The sequence below is a fragment of the Cydia pomonella genome, chromosome 18 (assembly GCF_033807575.1).
Source record: "Cydia pomonella isolate Wapato2018A chromosome 18, ilCydPomo1, whole genome shotgun sequence".
Lineage (NCBI taxonomy): Eukaryota > Metazoa > Arthropoda > Insecta > Lepidoptera > Tortricidae > Cydia > Cydia pomonella.
This window is the reverse complement of record NC_084720.1, coordinates 8,516,494-8,541,359: the sequence shown is the minus strand read 5'-3', so window position 1 is coordinate 8,541,359 and position 24,866 is coordinate 8,516,494. Positions and strand designations below refer to the sequence as shown.

The following is a 24,866-nucleotide window of genomic DNA, read 5'->3' as shown; positions in this document are numbered from 1 at the left end:
TGTAAAATAAACAACACACTCGTGATTTTCTCTGTAATAATGCAGTTACCGTTGAAGGCTGGCGTTACCGCGTAATTTGGTCCGAGTGAGCTCGTTGAGTTGATGGGCTGAAAACGCACCGGCGAGCGCGGGACATTAACGAATGGGCCAATCAGCTGCGGGGATTATATCGCGGCAAGTTATCATTTTATATCTATTCCATTTGTCAAATAAACCTACATTCTTTGTTAGCTTGAAAGGATTGTAATGTACCTGAAATTATGTATTAAAGAAATTGTGACGTATAACTCTTATAAGTATGTACTTGCCTGGCAGTTATTTCTATATATTTACGAGGGGTAAGTGGTCAAGGGTGAATATCCCAAGCAATAAAATTTGATGGCAAGACTGAAAACGCTGGTGCAGAAAGTCAAAATAGTCATATACTATTTTTTTTTTGGAAACATCTCTTAGCTATCGACCTCGGGCAATAACTAATATTAAAATATTAAATAATTTAATCATTGAAAAAATAAATAAAGGCCCAATTTTTCATTCAGGTGGGTTGTCCGGAACCCAGTTATTCTTGTTTAATGCCGCATAACTCTAAAACTATACAAGATATCAAATTAGTTTTTAGTTCACTATAATACCATATCAATAAAGAACCCTTTAAAATATTATTTGCTTACTAACTCTTTAATAAACCCCCTTATTATGCGTAAAGAAATTTGTCCGGCAAAATAATCCTTATTACCGCGGACAACTTTCATCGACGTTTATTGGCTAAGTTTGACTTCGTACGCCCCCCCGCCTCCTGCGCACTTTGATAGTCAGTTGTGCCGCGGCTCTCACCGCAAGAAGACGTCGATGTGATACCGAATAGATCCGCTACACACGTGAGTAATGTCATTTCGATGTACGGGGACAAAAAAATATCATTCCGGATCATTGCTATATCTTTTTTGTTTCATATTTGTTATTTTTCAAATATTTACAGATCGTGTATTTTGTACTTGTGAGTTTAAATGTCGCGATAGTTAATGAATGTCGGATTTAGTTATTTTTTTATAATTTTATTTCACCTCGGTTTATCATTCCACCAATTTCATTCCGGTGATTTCGGTGTAGTAAAATGGCTTTAATACCCACAGGAATGAAAATAACACCGGAATGATATTAAAAGTAGGTGGGGTTTTATATCATTCCCGTGCATACTTATCATTCACGTGCGAGTCATTTTTTTCATTCCGGTGGAAAAATGTCATTCAGTTGGAGTGTTATATCATTCCTGTGTATACTTATCATCCACGTGCGAGTCTTTTTTTTTATCTCCGATAATTCTCAAAAGGCTTAAGATATCAAGTGCTCTGTAAGAGGCTTATCAAAGAACAGTCTGAGGTGTCGATTGACATTAAAAGAAACATCGAAGAAACGTAAATAAAGAATTACACCGTAATGACACAAAAAACTAGTACTGTTGAAATTGACCCTCAAACCCTATTAAGTAGAGTAAACGGGTTTTTGAAGTTAGAACTTTATTTGACGTGTGTGGAGCTCATATAAAAAATATCTTAACTGATCGGGCGGTCAACCGCACACTCGCACAGCCCTTGATCGAGTATTATACATACTTGCATCGAAGCATCAATAACTTCAACAAGTTTGGGATACAGTCTAATCAATGGTAGCATTATCTTCTACTTACCAAGAAGTAGATATACAAAAACTCTTCTTCCTCGCGCTGTCCCGGCATTTTGCCACGGCTCATGGGAGCCTGGGGTCCGCTTGACAACTAATCCCAAGATTTGGCGTAGGCACTAGTTTTTACGAAAGCGACTGCCATCTGACCTTCCAACCCAGAGGGTAAACTAAGCCTTGTTTTGTAGATATACAAAAACATTAAATAGTATTATAATTACTATTGATAATAACATTATAGTACCTACCTATTAATTAAAAAAAAACAGCTTCTTATTGTAACTTAGTCCAAAACGCCTTTTTGATGGCTATGATGCCATTATGGGGCGTAGTCTAAATATCCTTACTGATAGATATCTAAAAATGTGTGATATGTGAATAACTTAGCTAGTACTCGTACTCATAAACCTTCTATGAATTATGTCTATGTTTTATGAATTTAATCATTATTTAATTTCAATTTAATGTATGTATTATGGTTATTTCTCGCTATTACTTGAATCTGGATTTGTGGCTAGAACTAATATTTATGACATGTTTAATAATTATAGTATTATTGCTTTATTTTAATTGTAAGGAATTTCTAGTATTACGTGAATGCTATTTTGTCTTTGACTATGTATAATTTATAATTTGTAATTTATTTTAGTAATTAGTTTTTAGAATATCAATAATGTTGCTATGCCCTGACAAGGTAACCATGCATGCACTTAATACATGTTAACACCTTAATGTAACCATGGTTCTGCAATAAACGAAAAACTTTGCAGAAACTAAATTTTACAAAAAAAAATCGTAAAAAATCATTTTCAGTGCCAGTTTTACCATAACATTAACTTTTGATATACTTACAAATACATCCAAAAATTAAAAAAAAAAATTACGAAATTACTTAAACTTATATATTTCTTTCTTTTGACCTCAGAGGTGTGTGGTAAAAAAAATTCGGGTTCCTCCTGTTACGCTAAAGACTTCCAAATGAAATAATAAGTATTTTCTAAAGCTCCGAATTAAAAATCAAACAAAAACCTTGAGGCTGAGATACTAGGCATTATATTGAACTAAGTATAGTATTTTTCACATAGTATTGAAATTTCAGCTTTAAGATTATAAATTGTTTATGATGACTGCTGTAATACAAGTTTTTATCAATTATTTGATGTAGCTGCATGTGATAGATATTTATTAGTTTCTTAAATATTCAATATGCTTTAAATTTGAGCTATATTAAATTGTCCGTTACCAGAGTGGGGCTTGGCCGGTTAATTATTTAACAATTGGAGTCAAGGGCAGCCACGTCAAGTATTAAATAAAATGATGAGGCAAATCTGCAAAACCCATCGTGCTGGCTTTCAGAGGATCTCATTATCATACGCATGAAATTCATTAGATTATAGAATTGAAACCCGTAGAGCTAAATTAACTTTACTCGTACTTGGGGTTTGCACGACGGATCTGAAATGTATGGGTATCCGCGGATCCGGATCCAGTTCCGGATAATTTCATGCATTTCGGATTCGGATTGCAAACCCTACTCGTACTGTATCAAGTTTGGTTGAAGACATCATGAAATCTACTTATTACTATGCTGTGGCATCAAATAAACGATCAAATTGCTGAATTTTACAATAAATACGCTTATTATATTGCACCTATTCAAATTATTAATCTCATGTATTTTTAAATTATTGTAAATTATTATGGCATCATGTGCGTATACAGCGTGTATTTTTCATACGACCGCATAATCAAATGGTAGTAAATTTAGGTTTTTATTGAATTCACTTTCATAGGCTTTATAATAACTTTACTTTTATTTTTCTATATAAAATAATTCATTCAAGCAATGTATCACTACTTTGTTCTAACTCAAAACGTCGCATTTAATGGTGCGACGTCACAACTGTTACAAGTGACCATGATGTTCGAAATACATTGCCGCTCGAACAAATTTCAAAAATTAATTATGCTCCGGTAGTTCATTTTAATGACAAAACTTCCGTGAGACACAGACATATTAAATATGTTAAAACGGGTCACTCACGTATTTTAAGTCGAAAACGCTCGACATGTTTCACTCCGTACTGAGGCGAGAAACTACCCTCGTTTAGGGCATTATTGTCAAATAATGGGTTGCACACAACACTCACTACGCCATTCGCTATGGTTCGTCCACGCTGTCCACCGACGTAGTACCCAACACAGTTTTCCAACTCGGAGGCACTGACCAACCACAATCACGGTTAAAATTCAGATGACGACTAATTTCGATAGCCTCCCGTACTTTTCGCTGAACCACAAATTTTCCTTTCGCCAGCACGGTTACCTTATCGAAACGTATATATAGTGAGTCGAATCCGAATCCAATACGTCGTCGGGTCGTAAGTGACCCGTTTTAACATAAGTATTTAAAATCTCCAGTAGTTAAGACTAAATAAAATAAAATAAACTTTTAGAATTGTTTTATAACATGTTTAATGTTATAAAACAATTCTAAAAGTCGTCTAGTGTACGTTTGCGGTTATATCAAAAATACACACTGTATAAATCCCAAACGAATTCACTTCCTAAATGTAAATGTTACTTCAGTAAGCTGTCGTCTAGGAAAGAAAGCAATGTGTACATTATATGTATACAAGGCGTAATTAGTTTTGTTTTCATTTAAAAAATATGACTCAAAGTACATTGTTCAAAGTTATGCGTAGTTCGTTTTAAACTTCTGGACAAACCGCTCGCGCTCTTTCAAAGTTCATGCATCTGATCTGCCTCATGGACTTTCTTTCTATAGACTCCGGTATAGTCCGGTATAGCCGGATCTGTCGGGACACCCTACACAAAATAGTACAGTCATGATCAAAAATAGCAGATCAGAATACGCGTACAAAAAATATTTACATTCTCTCCTCTGGAGTTGCAGGCGTCCATAGGCTACGTTGACTGGTTTTAAGGCGGCCCGTAAGCTTGTTTGCCACCGACATGGTTAAAAAAAAATCTATAATAACTTAATAAAAAGAAGTATATCTATATGTAGAATAATTAAACGATGACGGATACTATTTGAAAAGTATTCCAGGATGCCAGATACTTCTGGCGCGCTTTTCATCCGCTGCTATTGATGCTGACTATACTATAACAACTACTTATGCTAGGGACTCATTTTAACTCACATCTTTATGTACAGTCAGCGTCAAATACTTCGTAGCAGTCAAAGTGCCCAAATAGTTCGGTACACCATACTAAATATATGGTGTACCGAATTATTTAGCTACTTTGGATGCTACAAAGTATTTGACGCAGACTGTACACAGTTAATAAATACAACATAAATTTTGTTGTTGTCTCTCAAGTCCTAAATGAGATGAAAATGAGCGTTCTTATATTTTAGTTAGAATGTGTTAATTTGATATGTGGTAGGGATGTAAGTGATCTGTGGTTCACCCGCATGTCGAGGTTGGCTACGGCCCTTATATCACCGCCAACTCTTACAACTCTTGCATGCAATGATATATGCGAATACGGCACAAGTCAAAACATACAGCGAAATAGATAAATGATTTTACCACGTTTTCTGTGTATAAAAATGTCTTTATCATCATAGGTAAAGGAATATTTGCTTCACATTATTGACTATTATAGATAAAAGAACGTTTGTGGTATTATGATGTTATAAATTATTCAAACTTAGCTCCCGTCATCCCAATCGTTTCAAGGTAACCCCAGTGAAACCAAGTCCTACGGATTGATACCGACACAATTTAAAAAACATGAAATTTTAAAATCAATCTGTCTATGACAAAGACCACAATAAAAGCACATAAACTAGGTACTCTCTCTCTCTGAACTATCATCGTGAACCACAAAGAACTATATGTACACGAAACTACCGTACGAACACGGACTTATTGCACTGGCATTCATTCCATTCAGTATATTTCCCGGACACCCATATTGTTCCTTGTATTTACATCCCAAGGCCTTTCATAAACTTATAATAGGATTCACACCTCCGTGCTTGGTGTGTTTAGGTTAGGTTAGGATGTCGAATCATCCGGACCCGTAAATTTTAAATCCGGATCCAATGTCTCATAGGATCCGGATATTTTGAATCTGACGGATCCGTTAAAAATGGTCATGGACCTATAGCAGAAACTTATGAAATTTTTAAATGATTTCGTACATTTTGTCCTTCAATATTTATGATATTTTATTTAAACCTTTATTTTATTTCATTCAAATACAGCATCAAGCTAGGTACTCATAAAATAATAACGAATGTTGCTTCAGATCCGAATTATCCGGTTTCCAGATCCAGCAAAATGGAATATCCAAACCATCCGAATCCCAAAAATTTATGGATCTTGCACACTCTAGGTGTGATTAAGGAGCTTTACACTGTTCCCTACAAAATGTAGGATGATAAAGTCCATGTGTTTTCATACGAACAATCAGCTTGGTTTATTTTCGGCCTTTTTTATTTCTAACGAAAGTGTTTCAGGACGGTTCCAGAGTGGCCCCTTTCACTGAATTGTGGTTTTCCAGGTAACAATTTCAGAGGAGAAATCCATTGGGGAATATTTTTCACTTAATTAATACCTCTTTGAAACGCAGTCATCGATTTTGTTTGTTTTGGGTTTGCCATTAAGTTTTTATATAATAATTTATGTAAAAGTGAAATGTCTTAAGCACCTGAAGTAAAAATACTTGTTCACCACACCAAGTGGAAAAGGCGCTCTTGATTATTGAAAAACGAATGAGAAAGTTTCAAGTTCTCCACATGTGGGGCAAAGTAAGTCAGATGCAAATTTTGAGTTGTTTAAGAAAACAACATAAATATAACAACAACAACAACATTGTTATATTTCATAATTAATTGTTATTGTTGTTGTTATATTTCATAAGGATGAAAGCTGGTAAAATTGACTTTTAAATGATGATTTTGAATAATGCATTTTTTATTACATTCATTTGGATTTGATTTGGTTTTGATATTGCTGACACTTATGTCAAAGTCACGCGTTCACGATTGTTAGATTTATCGCTACGATTCTTTTAATGTATATTCTATAAATTCGTTGTGTAATAGTACAGTACTATAGAGGCCGGGAAACGTAGGGTTGCAGGCCAAGTAGATATAGACGGCTGGAGTAGCGAAGTGCTTTTCTCAAACTTGCAATTAAAACAAAAAATGTCAATTTGTTTTGTGGTGACCTAATCGGCTCGCCACTCTACCAGCGGTGCCTTGCGCGCGTAAGTCCGCACGCCTGCGCGATGCGCCACCGCGTGATTTGTTGTGCATATTCGTTGCTAAGCAACGGTAGCGTACCTATATTTGTTTATGTTTGAATGCCAAGACGTTGTGTCACAATTTGACGTTAAAAAACAAAAGAAGGTTGCTTTACAGTCCTAGGTGTGTAAGGCAGTATGAAATTCCTTTACATATCATCTTCACTCATCGCACCTGATATGTAGTATTTCCGGACCTAATTTGACGTAAGTCATGTCATCATTTCATAGCAAGTTTGAGAAAAATTACTTCCTGACTTTCCAATTTTGATGTGTCTAATGATGTGTCATTTTTTTAAATGTTTATTGTAAATATTGTGTTACGCTTCGTACTGAACATGGTCATGGCCCCGGCGGAAGACCAGCGCTAGCCCAGCTAGCACCATGCTAAGTCGGGACCGTTTCGTGGCTTATATATTATGTTACTTGTTGTTTTCTTTTTTATTTTGCCACGAATAAACGCTCTCTACTCTACTCTGATATCTTTGGTAGTTCATAGTTAGTATATTCCTTGCGTTGGTGTGGTGAAATTTTTTGTGTTTCACTCGGAGGCAAAGTTTGTTTAACCCTCGTGCCTTGAAACCCTCGCAACGCTCAAAATTTTACTTCTCGAACCACTTGCTACGCTTGTGGTTCAATTTTGGAATCTTTCGCTTGCTCGGGTATTAATATTAGCACGAGCGGTTAAACAACAACTTGTAAAGCAAATAACTATTCTGATCTGTTTTATTCACTGAGTAGCGGTTCAGTTTCTAAGCTCTTAACTACATATATTTCAATTATATGGTAATAGGTACTAGTAAATGATCATTATTATAGATCTACCGTTAAACTGAGGTGGTCGATGAGATGTTATTATAGTCACCTACGGACTGATTCAAAGCTCCGCTGCACGAAATGATTTGTATTCTGTTAAGTAGATAAAGTTAACATATTAACTAATTATATTAATACTGCACAGCCCGCCTGGCCAACATGCCAATCGTTAACGCTCCGTAGCGTAGTAGTCATCTCTCTCTATCACTCTTCCATATTAGTGCGACAGTGACATTTGCGTCTCTTTTGCTACGGAGCGTTAACGATTAGCATAATTGGCTACGCGAGCTGTATTGTAATTATTACTAATTATATTTACTAGTTATTTTTGGATATTTTTCAATGAAATAAATTTTATCTTATCTAATCTTTTTTATCTTAGTTTTAGTCCCAAAACTCAACTCGTACTCAACTCAACTTATTAGAAAATCACCGCGCAACTTTTTTACCAACCGCCTATATAGTAGCACCATAATTTTAAAATACCTACTTATCTCATAAATAAATTCAGATCAATTTAGAGCAATCAAAGAGTAAATATTTTTTTTATATATATCGTACTATTATTTTTTTTATATCATTTGTTGTATCGGTTCTAAATACTTGTGGTCTGTTACGGCTTTACCTTATCTTATCATCAGATCACTTTCTTTTAACAATAGCTTTAGGAAGCTACAGTCTAGTAAAAATTGTAAAATGCTCTGAAATCTGTAAAATAAACCAATTAGTGGCTTTAACGCCAGACCGTAAATCGGATCCATTCAATGTTTTCCACTCTAATTAACAATGAATAACTTCATTTGCTTCATTAACAATGAATAACTATATTTAACCGCGTGCGTGTACTCTAAGATACCATTACACGTGAAACGGGAGTGTTACCCCCTTATTCATAAACGTGTACTAAAGTTACGATGCCGCTAATCATCGTTTGTCCCTTTCCATCATACTAATACGTCGGAAAGGGACAAACGATGATTAGCGGCATCGTAACTGTAGTACACGTTTATGAATAAGGGGGTTAGTGTTTACATAAATAAAGCTCTTTCACCTAGATCGTTTGCAGTATTCTATACTATATACTCGGCGAAGGGCGAAAGAAGTTTTTAATTAGCATTTCTGAAATAGGTTCATGTAAAAAATTTCCTTAAATTAGAGATATATGCCGGTTAATACATTAGGAATACGAGCCGGGTCGGGACCTTCTACCGGATTATACAGCGAAACCAACTGAAATTAATACCTCCTAAGCTCCAAGCAAGCCAACACGCCTGCCAAGTAATTAATCATTTCATAAACTCCACATTAGAATACGCTAAAACACTCCGTCATTAATTATAAAGTATAATAAAGTGTAAAAAACGTAACACGGGTTCAGGGGTACATTTTTATTTGGACCTTTTTACGGAGTTTTACCTTTTCTTCAATTAAGAGCAAAATACAATGAAAAATTCAAAGATTCGTGAGTTGTACGATCTGAACGTTATGTCAATTTAACGTACGGAGTGTTATGGAGTAAGGCAATAGGGATTAAAATAATGTTGTCGGTATTTCATGAGCACTTATTTTATAATTCCTGTTCAATTTGACTAATGGTGTTGGAAATTGGGGCTTATGGGGTTGATTTTCAATATTGTGTTAATTTGAATAATGATAGGCAGGTTGTCATTTGATTTTAAAATTAAGGTATTTAATTCGTTAAGTATTTTACTTGATCCAGTTTTAATTTGTTTATTATTATTATCAAGATCTGCCCGCGTAGCCAACGTGGCAATCGTTAACGCTCCGTTAGCGTAGCGTAGTCGTCATCTCTCTCTATCATTCTTCCATATCAGTGCGAAAGTGACAGTTGCGTTTTGTTCGCTACGGCTTACTAGCGTTAACGATTGGCATAATGTTAGCTTCGCAGACTGATTAACATTACAAATGGGACTGCAGTACTGTGGTATTAGATACTTTGCGTATTATACTCGTAGTTGAGTTCAATCGATGAAAATCAGTAAATATGTTGATTGTGTTTTGTAACCATGAAACGTGCATAATGTTCCTTTTTCTACTCCTCGACTGTAATGGTTCAATTAAGGTTTCGTATATATAACTTTAATTGCGTACTTTTCCTGTATGGGCTCCCACTCAACTATAAGATTCCTTTAGACTCATTTTATTTAGGTTTTATAGTAAAAAAAAAAATATTTTTTAGATGACTCGTAGAAAAAGTATTAACCTACCATAACTTTGTTATGAAAGGTTGTAGGTACCTACATAGTAGCATAAAATAGTATTTTAGACAATAGTGATATAATCAAGCTTTTCAATCCGGTACCTTATTTAGGCAACTCAGCAAGCAACACGGTACTCGACTGAAGAGCTCTCTATTATATCACGATTGTATAAAATACTATTTTATGTTACTGGTATAGGTACCTACATCCTTTCATAACAAACTTCATAGTAATTAAGTACCTACCCCATGTGCCCACAACCAATATCCAACCGGCCAGTGTATTAGCCAAAAATAACTAAATTAATCCTACCGATTAATTAAGAACATAAAACAGTAGTGTGCGTAGCAGAGTTTGCTTCGGTACTTAACTAAAAAGGTTTTCCAGATAATTTCGTACCCAACATCATAATTTCAAGTGCCAATTAAAATGTAATATTAGCTTGTAGTGGTGAAGTATAACGATAATATTTGTTATGTTATTACGTGCACTTCACAAAGTTTACCTTCATTTTGCGATATATGATAGCCTTAACAAAGCTCTTTTTGGTAAATTTTAGGTTTATTTTATAAATATTACATATGAATATTTCGGATTACATAAGAGTAATTTCTAAAACTTATACAGAGTGTAAATTCAATAGGGGCGCATATTTAAACGGTGGTTAGCTTAGGACCTAAGAAGTATGTTGAGACCAATTTTGCTAAGAAAATAATGACCCGCAATGTAAAGCAACACAATACTAGTTACAAGAAACGAGCATTTTAAAGTAACTATCAACGTTTGTTGGCCAGTTACTGTAAAAAGCTCGTATCTCGTAACGTAATAATTACCACAATCGGAATATAACAAACCTCGAAATTTCTTGGACAGTCCTGAAGTTTGGTATGTATGTAAATTAAAGGCCCCTTATTCATGTTTCCGCAAAAGGCCCAATAGTCCATGGAATTGGTACATTTTACCTAACATCAAATGAGGTAGTCTTGTTTTTTTAATATGTTGGTAGTGATGAAATGGTTATAACAAATCCAAGTTTTCGAGCTCGAAAGCCCTTGGGATCATTGTAAAGTACATGAAAATCCATTCAATTTTAGGACTTTATCAGTTTTTGTAAAAAAAAAAAAAAGCGCTGGTGGCCTAGCGGTAAGAGCGTGCGACTTGCAATCCGGAGGTCGCGGGTTCAAACCCCGGCTCGTACCAATGAGTTTTTCGGAACTTAAGTACGAAATATCATTTGATATTTACCAGTCGCTTTTCGGTGAAGGAAAACATCGTGAGGAAACCGGACTAATCCTAACAAGGCCTAGTTTACCCTCTGGGTTGGAAGGTCAGATGGCAGTCGCTTTCGTAAAAATTAGTGCCTACGCCAAATCTTGGGATTAGTTGTCAAGCGGACCCCAGGCTCCCATGAGCCGTGGCAAAATGCCGGGACAACGCGAGGAAGAAGAAGATCAGTTTTTGTAAAAAAAAAAACACCTAAAACCGGCGTTACGGCAAAAGTCACTATGCACACTTTCAAGAAGATGAAATTTTCAATTAATTGTCAATATAGTCTTAATAGTCTTAGTGAGCCAAATAGTTTCTACGGCTTCTCAAAGGTTAGCAAAATTTTGAACTAACTGTAACTGCAAAAAGGTTGTACCAGCAGTTGTGGTTGCAGGGAAGCAGGACTCAAATGCTCAGCCGTTTGCAACTACAGCAATGGTCAATCCTGCGAGAATATACCAGACCGGAGATGTGTGCCGACATTGAAAAACCATTCATTGATGATCCACCATCAGATGACGATTTCGACCTGCCTGATGAGGTTGACGAAGAAATGCTACCACATATGCTGGGTGCAAAAGAAGTGCTGTGGATTCAGAGGACAAGCGTGGTCCATCAAAGATATACAAGAGATGCGAGTTATAACAAGTTCCCTCACTGTACTGTATATTATACTTACAATGATCCGAAGGACTTTCGAGGTAGAAAACTTGGATTTGTCATTACTATTTCATCACTATTAATATTTATATAGATATAAAACAGAACTACCTCATTTAATGTAAGACAACACCTCTTTTTAGGTACGATTTCCATGTATTACAAGGCCCCTTATTCCAATTGTGCTAGATGTTCTGTCTCGTAATGTATGCAGTTGCACATTGTTACTCAGTAAACTTTCAAAAATTAATTACAGGGTCATAATTAAGTGTAACTTTTAAAAACTCCTTAATTAACGATGACGCGGAGTTCTATATCTCGTTTAATTTAATGCCCATATTGGATTTACACACTGTATAAACCTACTCATGTGATTCAATTATCTTTTTATCCTTATGAAAGTGTTGAATTCGATTTGTTACCTCTGTCAGCTTACATTTTCGCACAGCTCGCACTCTTCCATAATGCCCTTGTTGGGCGACCGTTCACGGCGGATCGGAGGGCTCTGCCGCCGCACACCTTTTAGGGCCTACGCTAGCTGACGCAGACGCCCGCCACGTGCGCACGCACGCGGGTGCTATTTGTAGGTGAAATCCGCCGCACGCGTCCGCTTCAGTTAGCGTTGCTCATACTATTTTTCGTTAACCCGCTCGTCCGCTCCGTGCACCCGCGCCAGCTAGCGGAGGCCCTTAAACGTATTTCGCTGAATATTCCTAGGGGATTACGGAGACTACTGACCTACCTTTCGCAATACGTCGAGCAGACATCGTTAAAGCATTAAACCCCATTGATTTAAACTTTCTTGGTTTTTATACATTATTATTTTCGAAAAATTTAGTAACAAAACTAATACTAAAAGGTAACGATTACATAAAATTCGCTTGAAATTAATCAAATCGAAAATACCACAAATCGGGTTCAATGCTATTTCAACTCTTTACCTCGAAGCCTTGAACAGTTTAACAGTTTGAACACAATTACATCACTCAAGTGCGGAAGGTATTGGAACATAGATTAGTATATATTATTACTGTAATAGATAAGTAACTCTCGGCGATTTCACGTTCACGTCTCTACTAGTGCTGCCCCTAGTGGACGTGCTCTCAACTAATGGAAACTCTATATACAGTAACAAGCACACATATACACACACGTACGTTCTTTACCTACAGGTAATAATTTTAATATTGCAACTGATTTATGTAGTAATCTTTGTCGTACTAATCTCCGTTTTATATGCACAGAAAACTGCATAAATCAGTTTTTAGAATAAATAATAAAAACTGATGTTGCTTCAAGTACAATATATTATTTATAAGTACTGATTTACATACATATGTTCCTAGTAACTAAGAAAAAATGCAAATACAGCTACGCTTAAGCGCAGTACTCTGTTTAAATTGTAAAATTATATCTCAACAGTAAGTATATAGTAACTATCTATTTCCTGACTTTACGTATTAAATAATAATCAAAGGCAGCCTTTTCATTTCATCTTCTCGGTTCCGAAATGTATTTTTCCCACCATAATCTCATGTTTCTGATTAGTTTCGCAGTAGCACTGAGTTTAATCCAAATGAGTGTAAGTACTTGGTGATGGTTTGGAAAGCTTCAATAGTTTTGATCCAACTTCTTATTGGTGGAACTACGGATTTAGACCCACATTGGTCATTAATATCTTAACATAATGTGATCACTAATATATAACTAACCGGAATTTATATTAAAAACCAACTTAGAAATAATATTAAAATTTCCCGTCAAACCAAACGTCAATCTGTTTTTTTATTCGTCAAAATACGTCAGTCTGTCATTTAACGGTATTTGCACTACATATTAAAAAACTACTTACGTTTCATGTTTAATTTGTTTCCTAGTTCATTTGCAACGTAATGATTGTAAATCTATCTAAATATTTATTTTAAAATATATTCTTCTAGATAAAATTATACACGATTAATTTACTTGCTTAAATATTTGTTTGGTATATTTTGTTTTCTACTATCTTCATACAAGAATTACATCTAGCCACACTCAGCCATCCTTATGCTAAAAGACGGTATCTCAAAAAGGAAAGAACTGGATATGGAACTGGATTATGTAAGTTACAGGTTTGCATTCAATTTTCAATTGAGATACCGCTTTTTGGCTAAGCAGGGCACCACGGCTGAGGAATAGACGTCAAGCACAACCCTATAAATATAAAATAAATTATATGGCAATAATAGGCCAATTCGAATTATATACTGACATCAGAGTAATATAGAATCTTTATTTCGAACCATGTAAGTCCATAGATTGTAAGTAATATTCTTAACTAGACATAAAAATAGGTTAGTAAATTATACAACTACTTATCTGTACTTTTCTACACTAAAGGAACTTATATTAACACAATTACCATTTTACTACGAAATAGATAACCTGAATTTATCTATTTCGACCTAAAACGGGCAATAGCCCCTATCTGCCCAACCCAGTACATTAACATTGGGCAATCATATCGATCTGCGAATACACTCAGAATACTGTTGGTACTTTTTCTGACTCGGCTTAGCATCGACACGATTTTCTTGCGTAGTATGGCTTGAAAACCGTCCGTGCGAGCCTCGGTGAACATACCCGAGGCACTGCACCACCTCGGTAGCCCCAACACCAACAGCATCCTGAATGCATTGTTATATTGAACGCGCAGGGCGTTAAAGGCTCTTTTGGTATAATATCTGGATGACCTCATTTAGTTATTGTAGAGATGCACGATAACTGAATGATATCATTACGATGTCAGTGTATTTTCGAATTGGGCTGTACGAGTAATTTGTTTAAAGTAAAGTCTCTCACCTTGTAGTTCAAGTACATATGTATTTCAGAATTACAGCCAGGCTAAATGCTCACACCCATGTGTAAGATTACATAACTTAAAAATTAAATAACATAACAAAATGTCAATATCTTTTTTTATCATAACATTTAAGCATTTTGATGACAATTGGAAAATTATCGGATGACTTCTATCGTTTCACCTACTTGCGGTTAAATTGGCTTCTGGAATATACGTGTATTTCAAAGTGTTCATATGTTATACCGTTGTTAACAAATAATATTTCTCTTTGTTTCAGAACAATACGACAAGCCAAGAACACTCAGCACATAATTCTCATAGCAGTTGTCAAGAAAAGGTGAGTGAACCACATATTTATTTTTATTTTATATTAGGGAAAAAACTCTTCCGCGAACGACAGAACCCATAAAATTGTAAACCTCGTTAACAGGGCTGGTATTATGTTTCAAAAGTTTTAAGCCTTCGCCAAATAATATTTTTCAGCATCGCGTGATATCAAATAAAGCACCATTTATTTTAATTTATAGCGAAGTGAGGTAGTCATAAAAACCACCCGTAGGTACGAGTACGCTTGTCGGGATTTACATGCATTTAATTAACTATCTATGGTTACAATACCTCTCATATCTAATTGCCTACCGTTTTTTTTTTATAATTTGTTATTCGTTTTGACAAGATTGAATAACTTAGACTCGTAAGTAGGTGTGTTATGTCCTGTTTTTAAGAGGCAACAGGAGTGGTCATTTCTCCATACAAACGTACTCGACTGTTTCCACCGTGGTTTTTGAAGCTAGAGCAATGATTTTTTCAACACAAATTATTATCATTAATATCTTTGTCGGACTGTTTTGCTTTTTTTGATATTTTTGTTTCTTAAGGCGTTAGTGCACTTCAAACATTCGCAAAAACGGCCTAATTTACTAGGCCGCAAAGAGAAGCATGGTATTAAAAACTGACATCAATTAGCTAAAAAAGCAAAACAGTCCGACACAGATAATTTCATTACCATTTAGATTTCAAAATTTCGTTACATTTAGTTTAGTTTTGGAGGACAAAACAGTTGAGTACGAAACATCGTTTTTTGAGATTTTTATGCAGAATTTTTCGCATAACCTGGCGTTGTCCTTATCGCACTAGTTTAAGGAGCCGCTTCCGTTAGTGAGACGGATATACTCACTCTATGTGTTTGAAGTCTCTAAATTTGTAAAATTGAATATGAACTTGTTTAAGACAGCAAAGGAGGTGTTTCCTAGAAACACTAGGAATACAAACAGGCTTGTTGTACCTAAACAGCAAAAAACTGAAAGAAAAACTGTTACTCAATGGGTGTCGCCATATACAATAAGCTACCAGACTATATTAAAGATCTGCCATATACAAAATTTAAAACAGCGCTTTTTAAATGGCTTCTGGAAAAAATAACTACTCTATTAATGAATTTATTGCGGATAGTAATGTATAAAATTCATATTAGTAAAATTTATATTATTTATACTCTATACCATGACATTACATACTTAATTATTTTATTATCTATTGCTGGCACTGTACACTGCAAAATTGACTTATTGTTTAATCTATTTTAGTTTAATTTAAGTTAATGTAGTTTAGTAATTAAGTTAATTTAAGGTAGTCTTATGTACATAGTACAAATTTTATGTATTATAAGGACCCATTTGCATGCGGACTAAAACGGCTAAAAAGGCTAGGACATGTAACTTTTGTGACACCTTTTATGTAAACCCTTTTTATGTGCAAATAAATGATTATGATTATGAATACTTAGGGTACGATTGTCGGCGAATTAAAGTATATTGCTACTTTGGGGCATAGCTAAGATGACAAACAATGGATAGAAAAGTCCAATCGAAAGTTAAGAGGGGGCTAACGCGAAGTTGCAATTTCCAAATCTTCGTTTCGCAGGACGTGCAGTAGGTATCTTTTGTTCCTTCCTAATTTTCTGGTTTAACGTCCTCTCTTAAACAATGTATGGAAATAGTCACGTGATGACTTTTCGTAGTATCTGTATCTGTAATTCCCATACACTTTTTCTTTTCGTTTGGCGTTTGTCAAATCATTCATAAATTGTCCATGCAAATTTAATGGTACGATTGTCATCTTGGCTAGGCCCCCACTCAAATGGCATTCTATTCGGCGAACAACTTAGATTTGGCGCAGTGTAATTGTGCCATTGAAGTAACACAAACAGCAGCGCAGCATTAATAAAAAAATCTTTGCTTAAAATATTTTATGACTTGTCCAATTAATACACGGCTAGATTATGTAATTCACGACTTACCCATATAAAAACTGGGAAATCAAGCATAACATTAAAACGTAAAAATAAAAAGTGAAATATGTAAGTACATTGTTCCCTAAGAAAGTCTCGCAACTTTTTTATATAGTTTAATTTCATATTTTGAATCGTAAACCAATATACTTACCTACTTATATATTTTTCTTCTTAAACATTTTGAAGTTACTTAACAACTTAGCCCGTATATCTCCTGGAAATTGTTAAAGAAGTTTCTAACTTTGCGAGGTATAAAGCCAACGACATTTTAGAGGTATAAGGAAAATCAATATTCCTGCGCAGATATTTATTTTAAAAGTTACAAAATTCTGCCATTTTCCAAAAGAAAATTAGAAAATGTCGCCTTAATTGTGAGCCGTTGACACGCTGAGAGGATCATAAAATGTAATGCCAACAAGAGGGTGCAAACACCACGGAGTTTTTCACGGATCTTATATCTTATTTTTACGGCACAACGAAATATACTAACTGGTATTAACTGATGGTTAATGGTTACTACTATTATTTAAATATGAATGGAGTCGAAGTGATCGCCATGGTCGAAATCGGCCGGAAAGATCATCGTCATCATCATCATCATCATCATGAATGGATAAAAAGACAGTGTCTACTTTAGACTTATGAACAGGGCAGCAACATGTAACAACTTTAAGCAAATAATACCCTCGGTAACTCCACACCAAGACGTAGACGTAAATAAATGTAGCAGAATTATATTATTGCTGGCCAGAGCAGTAGCCCAGAGCAAAAGGGACGGAAGGGAAAGGGAAATGGAAAGGTAGGAGACAGATTTTACATATTTTATATATGTTGTTACACGGACGGGAACGTGGGCTGCGGCTAACCTCTGCTCAGTTACAACTAATGATACAGTAACCTTGTTGCCTGAAAGTACGAGGTACTTTGCATCAAATCCGATACTTCCGATTTTTTGCACACTTGTTTATGATGTTGGCCCAATGAATAATCCAAGTTTGTGACCTCGAGTGCCAAACGCAACTTTGTCGAAATTCTCGAGATTTTTAGATTTTGGCGATTGTAACGACTAGTTTTTGATAGTACCTTATCAGGACGTTTTTAAAGATGACTAACTTTGCTACAATATGAGACTAGAATTGTCTCTGTAGACCACAAACAACGAGGTCACAAACTTGGATTATTCATAGGGCAACATCATAAGCAAGTCTGCAAAAAATCAGAACTACCGGATTTGTAGTTGTTGTGTGTGTCTCTGATATATAAAGTTACCTACTGGATTATAGTATTTTTATCCGTTTGGGTATGCGTATGCGGGTACGCAGATGCTGCTACAGCCAGTATTTTTATTTTTCTAAAACCTCTATTCACCAAATCAAAATTAGGATTCCAAAATAAACACATCTCAATTCTCGTAGACTATTATTTTATTAGTAGCTCGACTAAATATACAGGACGTAAGTTTAGAGTCAGTTTTCTAGAGTTACGAATAAACCTAGAACTTTTTCTAGAAAAAAACTAGAGATTGACAAAATGAAATATCGACATAACTGTCATCGACACGTAGGTACTTCAACTCTATAAAATATGGAATAACTTACATTGTTTAACACATTCCCCGCTGAGTCACGGTTGTAGCTCTACGCCGTAGCCGATGACATGAATTTCTTTCATTTTATTCATTGGTTTCGTAGAGGCAAAACGACAACCTGTCGTGATTAGCGCTGAATGGGTTAGAAAATACATATCTACTGCGAAATAGTAGTATCCTATCTTATTTAATATATTCGTTATTTTAATGACTTTAGGGTATACAATAGTTTTCGTTTTTATAGTTAGGTACTATAAATAGGGTAAATGTATATTCGTCGATTTGCATTTGGTTTATATTATTGCAACATTTCGGTAACTCATTATTGCTGTTATATATTTATCATTGACTTGCTTTGCGTATCGATAATTAACAGATTTGTCGATATTTCATTTTGCAACTCTCGTTTTTGCTAGAAAAAGTTCTAGGTCTAGTTATGAATATTGTATTCGCTGCAGGGTACTTATGGCTTCCTTGCATACATTTGCCCGTCTGCGTTGAGATTATGCAAATCTAGCAGACAACTCTTTGAATTTAAAATCGCTGCGCTTGAGCTCAAGTTTAATATGTTTTATAGTTTAAACGACGCTAATACTCGTTAACTCGAGATTTTACTTGCATAAACTTCAATGTTATGCCACGCTATGTGCATTTGAAACTTTACATAACATCTATTATAGAAAAATATTTTTTAAATCTAATGTTGAATCATCGTATTAATCTATAAGTTGTATTTAAGAGTAGAATAATGTAAGTGAATAACGAAATAAATAACAATGTGCACGCAATCGATAATTATCTGAATCTCTCTGAAATAATTATTCGGGTAGGTAATGCTAAATAACAATTTAATTCATTTAAGTACAGTGAAATCTCGTTAATCCGGCAATTCGATGGTCCGGTACACCCAGTAATCTGGCACTAAAATAAGGGTGCAAGTGATCATACCCATTCTATATCCAAATACTATGCACGCTTACATTATCACTCTTGAATCTCGTTATAATGCATAAAATCCAAATAACAGTAGAATATTCTTGGAATTTAATATTTTAGTATAGTGTATTGCTACGATTTGCTTTAACTTCCAGTAATCCGGCTCTCTTGTGTCAGCAATAGTGCCGGGTTAGTGAGATTGTACTGTAATGCGATCACGATTCAATGTTGATTGATTAACGCAGTACACATGCATAAAAGTAATATTATGAGCATCGACAAATAACCCAAATTACAAAACTAAAAACATTGACTATTAACAAGAGTTCACATTATTTACCTTTAAGCAATTTCAACTAAAATGCACAAGAGATTTATTATAATTAAGTATACCAGAGAATTTACTCTTCTAACAGACCTAGCTCGAGGGCAAACCCGAGACTTGAGAAAGTCATCATTTCTTTTTGTTACTTCTACGAGACGCTTGAGAAATAAAATTAACGGATAAATGGACCGCCATTTATGTAACTAATAAGTTGTTCTATTATGTTACCACTTCGAAGTAACTTGCGGAGTTTGTTAGTGACTTGGCGGAGTTGGCTACTAACTTATATTGTAGCTGCGGGTATCTATATGAAAGATTTATTTTTATGTCCGTGTAAATATTTTATCTTTTGTATTCTGTGCCTTATTCAAAGAGATTCAATACTTATACTTATACAGTAAGCATGGTAAAATATTGATAATATTACTAATGTGGATGTATGTACAGTAAATAATCGTATACTTATAGTAAAAAAAACCCTTAATACAATTTAAAAAAATACAAAACTTTCACTCATATTTCAGTACTTCAGTTATATACAAACATTTTTTTCAGGTTTGATTCGTTATACTATAAATAGAGTCAAAAAATACATAGTCGAATTACGTTAATAAGATTTTAAAGTCTTAGATTCTGAGTGTTCTTTCATGTTTGGCCTATTAATAAATGAATTTAAAAAAATTGCCTTCTTAATTCGATATTAATTAAGACAAATATTTGGCGTAAGGTGTTTTAAACATCATTAATTAGTCGCAACGTAATATACATTCCACAGCTCGCGTATTTCTATTAATACCTTCAACTTCAAACATGTATGATTTAATAAATAAGCCGAAATTTCCCTTCATCTAATAACCGCTTCTTAAATTCAATATAGACAGTACTGTAAACGAAGCGTATGAAAATATGTACCAATCTTGAAAGAGTAACGGGTAATACCTATACGTGTCTTTGCGAGAAAGGCCTCAGAGTGTGTTCAGGCATTTTCAGATACCAATTTCAATCTCACGGTCTCCTGCTCGCACTTCAGCTTATGTATTTGTGTGAGAGGGATGCGATGAGATCGGAATTATTTATTGACATCATTATTTTTATCTGGATAGACGCTGTAGATATCGTACACGGCACTGATTTAATTATTATCTGCTTTTCGCGTTCTCTAAATTTGATGTTCTTTGCTGCCAATCTCTTCGGTTTCACATAAGTATGAAAACATTTATTCGGGGAATAGGTACGTAAAATAAAATATTTACTCAGAATGATATTTTTATTGCAATACGAAGTGAGTGATACGTACAGGCAAATATAATAAAATTCTAGCTGAAACTTATCCATAAACCGAGCTTAAAAGAGCTACACTTTGACAACATGTAAGCTATTGTTTATATTTACATTTAACAGCTCGTGTGTAAAAAGAGTAATCATTTTATCACACAGGTGGAAAAGGAGTAAGTACCTTTATATACTGCTCCTTTTGCGTTTGTCTCTTTCTTTTTTATTCTTCATCATAATCATCATCATTAAAATCAAGAGAAAGATATTCACTGTTGAAAAATAACCTTTCCGTGGATTGTCATTACGCTGCCCTAATCCATATATTTCTTACGATCATGTCCATCACATTAACGGGTTCCCTCATATATTTCCTTGCACAAAAACACATTTTTTTAAAGAGAATAAGTAAACCCATAAACTGATACTGATTGTACTTATCAGGCCACGTGACGGCCATGCTGCTTTATGATCGGATTTAATGCGGCTTAACACATAAAACACCCGTCGCCCCCTGAAAGCTGGATTTGCTCTCCAGCGCGCCACTTTGCTGTTACTTTTTCAAGGCAGATTCTGTGGGATTATGAATTGACAGGACTACCTTACATAGAACATCTTCTAGCGATATTATTTTGTTACATACTGTATACAATTATTTACGTAAATTTCGGTCGAGGTAATTGGAATAGAAATGACTATAAATTTATTTTCCTAATCATCCAGTACCTTATGAACTACCTTATACACTTTTTCTTGTAATATAATACAATTATGAACCGACTTTAATAAGCAGTAGAACTCGTATTTGCGGATTATCCACCACAGATCTGAATTGAATAGTTCAAACAGCATTGAGAGCTCTCGACTTGGCTGGTTAGTATGCTCAGCCGCTCAAAGATTTCAAATCTTAGCGTAGATATCCGTCTTAAACTTTTAGTGGCATTATGCTTAGTATCGAGTCGCTCTTAATATTTATTATCTTTATGTCACTTATCGCCGAAGTACTCGACATACAAAGATATAATTAAATACTTACGTTTTTAATTATTGGGCAAGATGAGCATAAACTGTATTTTTTTTTTAAGAACGATGGTTCCATGTAGAGCAAACTTAAATCTGACATTAAAAAGATATTATTTATCGCATAAAACTCCTGACGCAAAACAAGTAGGAAAGCGTTTTGGCTTTTTGACGGCATCATAAAAACGCTGTTACATTTCGTACATGGCCTGGATTTACGTAGGCTGATATTATTAAGACTGATTCCGATCACATCAGCTACATAAGGCCACAGGAGGGCTTGGTCACTTTTTATGTACTTGACACCTATTTCAATTCGTAACCTATATATATTTATTTAAACTTTATTACACAAATAAAGAAAAATGTACAAATGGCGAACTTAAAGCCAAAGGTGTTCTCTACCAGTCAACCATTGGGTCAGACAGAGACATTTGTGTTTGTTGGTGCAGGAGAAATGAATAACAAATAATAAAGAAACATTTAAACGTGAAGTCATATAATATTATACTCATAGTCATACTTATATAATCTATAAAACATAGACTAATACATGTAATTATGCACATATACATGATGGTGAACGTTATTTAAGTTCTTCTGACAGAAGATGCTTGCGGTTTAGTCGTTTGAAAACGGGTTTGCTTGGGGGCATGTTGAATAAAGGAATTCCAAAGACGGATTGCCTCAACAGCGAAAGAGTTAGACATAAAACCAGTACGGTGAGAAGGAATCGAGAGTTTAAGAGAACGGAAGGAACGGAGTGATGAAAATTAATTTACGTTTAAGATAACCAGTAGAGGAATGCTCGAATAAAATACTCAGGATTCTAAGAGACCTACGACGACGGAAGGAGAGCCAATTTAGTTGACGGCGATAAAAACAAAATGGTCGTATTTGCGAAGTAACTAATGAAAATAATTCGAAAACTTTTTTTTTGTCGTCAATCGGAGTAAAAAACTAGTGACAATACTAAATGATTTGGTAAAATTCAATAGAGATGAATATACCACCACAAAAAAATAAAAATGTGGCTCATGACTCACTTATTTTATAGCTTTGAAGAGTTCTTTAACCTACCTATCCTAATATGAATCATATGTAATTATATAAATGTTGCGAATTTGTATACTTTGCCTTACGCGAAATAATGTTTAAACTATAAATTATGTATTATACTAACAATGGTAGCTGACCTGTAACTATGTTATTAATAAAATGATTTGTATTTATTTATTTGTATTTGTATTTAGCAAATCCAAAATAATTGCCACAAATATGCCTTAGCTTAGCTGTAGCTCTTTATATATGAGCCTTTATTATTTTACAGTTCTTTTTAAACTATAAATCATGTATTATACTAACAATGGTAGCTGACCTGTAACTATGTTATTAATAAAATTATTTGTATTTATTTATTTGTATTTGTATTTAGCAAATCCAAAATAATTGCCACAAACATGCCTTAGCTTAGCTGTAGCTCTTTATATATGAGCCTTTATTATTTTACAGTTCTTGTCTCCGCCCCTAGAGAAAACACAAACAAAAACGATAAGTGATAATTTTTAAAAGGTATTTTTTGCGAAATTGATACGCCAATTCGAGTTTTAGTTATTCGATCTATTCCTGATATGATACTTGCAAAAGTGACGTTTTTGGTTGAAAAAAAGTCACTAATGATACTGACAGATCAGTATCATATCATATCGGAAACAGATCGAATAACTAAAACTCGAATTAGCCTATAAGTAAAAGGTATCTGTCGGTTTAGTAAACAGACAAATAAACAAATAAATGTAACACGATTGTAACAAGCAAAATTTAATACGACATACAATCTTACGACCCCGATGAAATTTTCGCCTAAAATGCACTTAACATAATTGTAACATAAATTTAGCTCAAAAGTTAAAAATATGAAAATTGCTTCTAAAAATTCGCAATATAATATTTGAATGAACGTATCGATTACTTTTTTATTTCAATGTACAAAAAAATCATAAAATAACACGATATCCGCGCTCCCGGGCACACACTTCCATCGCGCTCACGCTTACGCTCAGTGAGAGTGAGAGAACACGAACTTACGAGTACTGCACCTTAAATTGTCAATGGAAACCACATTTTCAGCGCAGAAGGATAGTCGCCTCGCTTGGCTTGACCCTGGGTAGCAATTTCCTCGCCGTGTATTCGCATTGGCTACTTGAGCGGGAATGAAACAAGTTCTCCAGAGAACCAGTGTAACGTGACATTGAGATCGGTAGATAATAAGTACGTGTAATCGAGCAACGGTCTTATGCCGGTTTTTAGGGTTCCGTAGCCAAATGGCAAAAAACGGAACCCTTATAGATTCGTCATGTCCGTCTGTCTGTCCGATTCTGTCACAGCCACTTTTTTCCGAAACTATAAAAGCTATACTGTTCAAACTTGGTAAGTAGATGTATTCTATGAACCGCATTATGATGTTCACACAAAAATAGAAAAAAAACAATAAATTTTGGGGGTTCCCCATACTTAGAACTGAAACTCAAAAAATCTTTTTTCATCAAACTCATACGTGTGGGATATCTATGGATAGGTCTTTAAAAATGATATTGAGGTTTCTAATATCATTTTTTTCTAAACTGAAAAGTTTGCGCGAGAGACACTTCCAAAGTGGTAAA

At 34.7% G+C, this 24,866-nt stretch overlaps 1 protein-coding gene and 1 long non-coding RNA gene across 10 annotated transcripts in view; one reads left to right on the top strand and one right to left on the bottom strand.

Moving 5' to 3' along the window:
- The window catches only part of LOC133527369 (uncharacterized), a 274,455-nt gene that overhangs the window by 128,081 nt on the left and 121,508 nt on the right, over window positions 1-24,866 (bottom strand). The window lies entirely within an intron of this gene.
- LOC133527359 (high affinity cAMP-specific and IBMX-insensitive 3',5'-cyclic phosphodiesterase 8) overlaps window positions 1-24,866 on the top strand; it is a 311,161-nt gene that overhangs the window by 254,598 nt on the left and 31,697 nt on the right. For all 9 annotated transcript variants that reach the window (XM_061864311.1, XM_061864312.1, XM_061864317.1 and 6 more), the window contains one exon: window positions 15,047-15,106. In XM_061864311.1, the coding sequence (XP_061720295.1) occupies window positions 15,047-15,106 (60 nt within the window). The remainder of the gene's footprint in view (window positions 1-15,046; window positions 15,107-24,866) is intronic.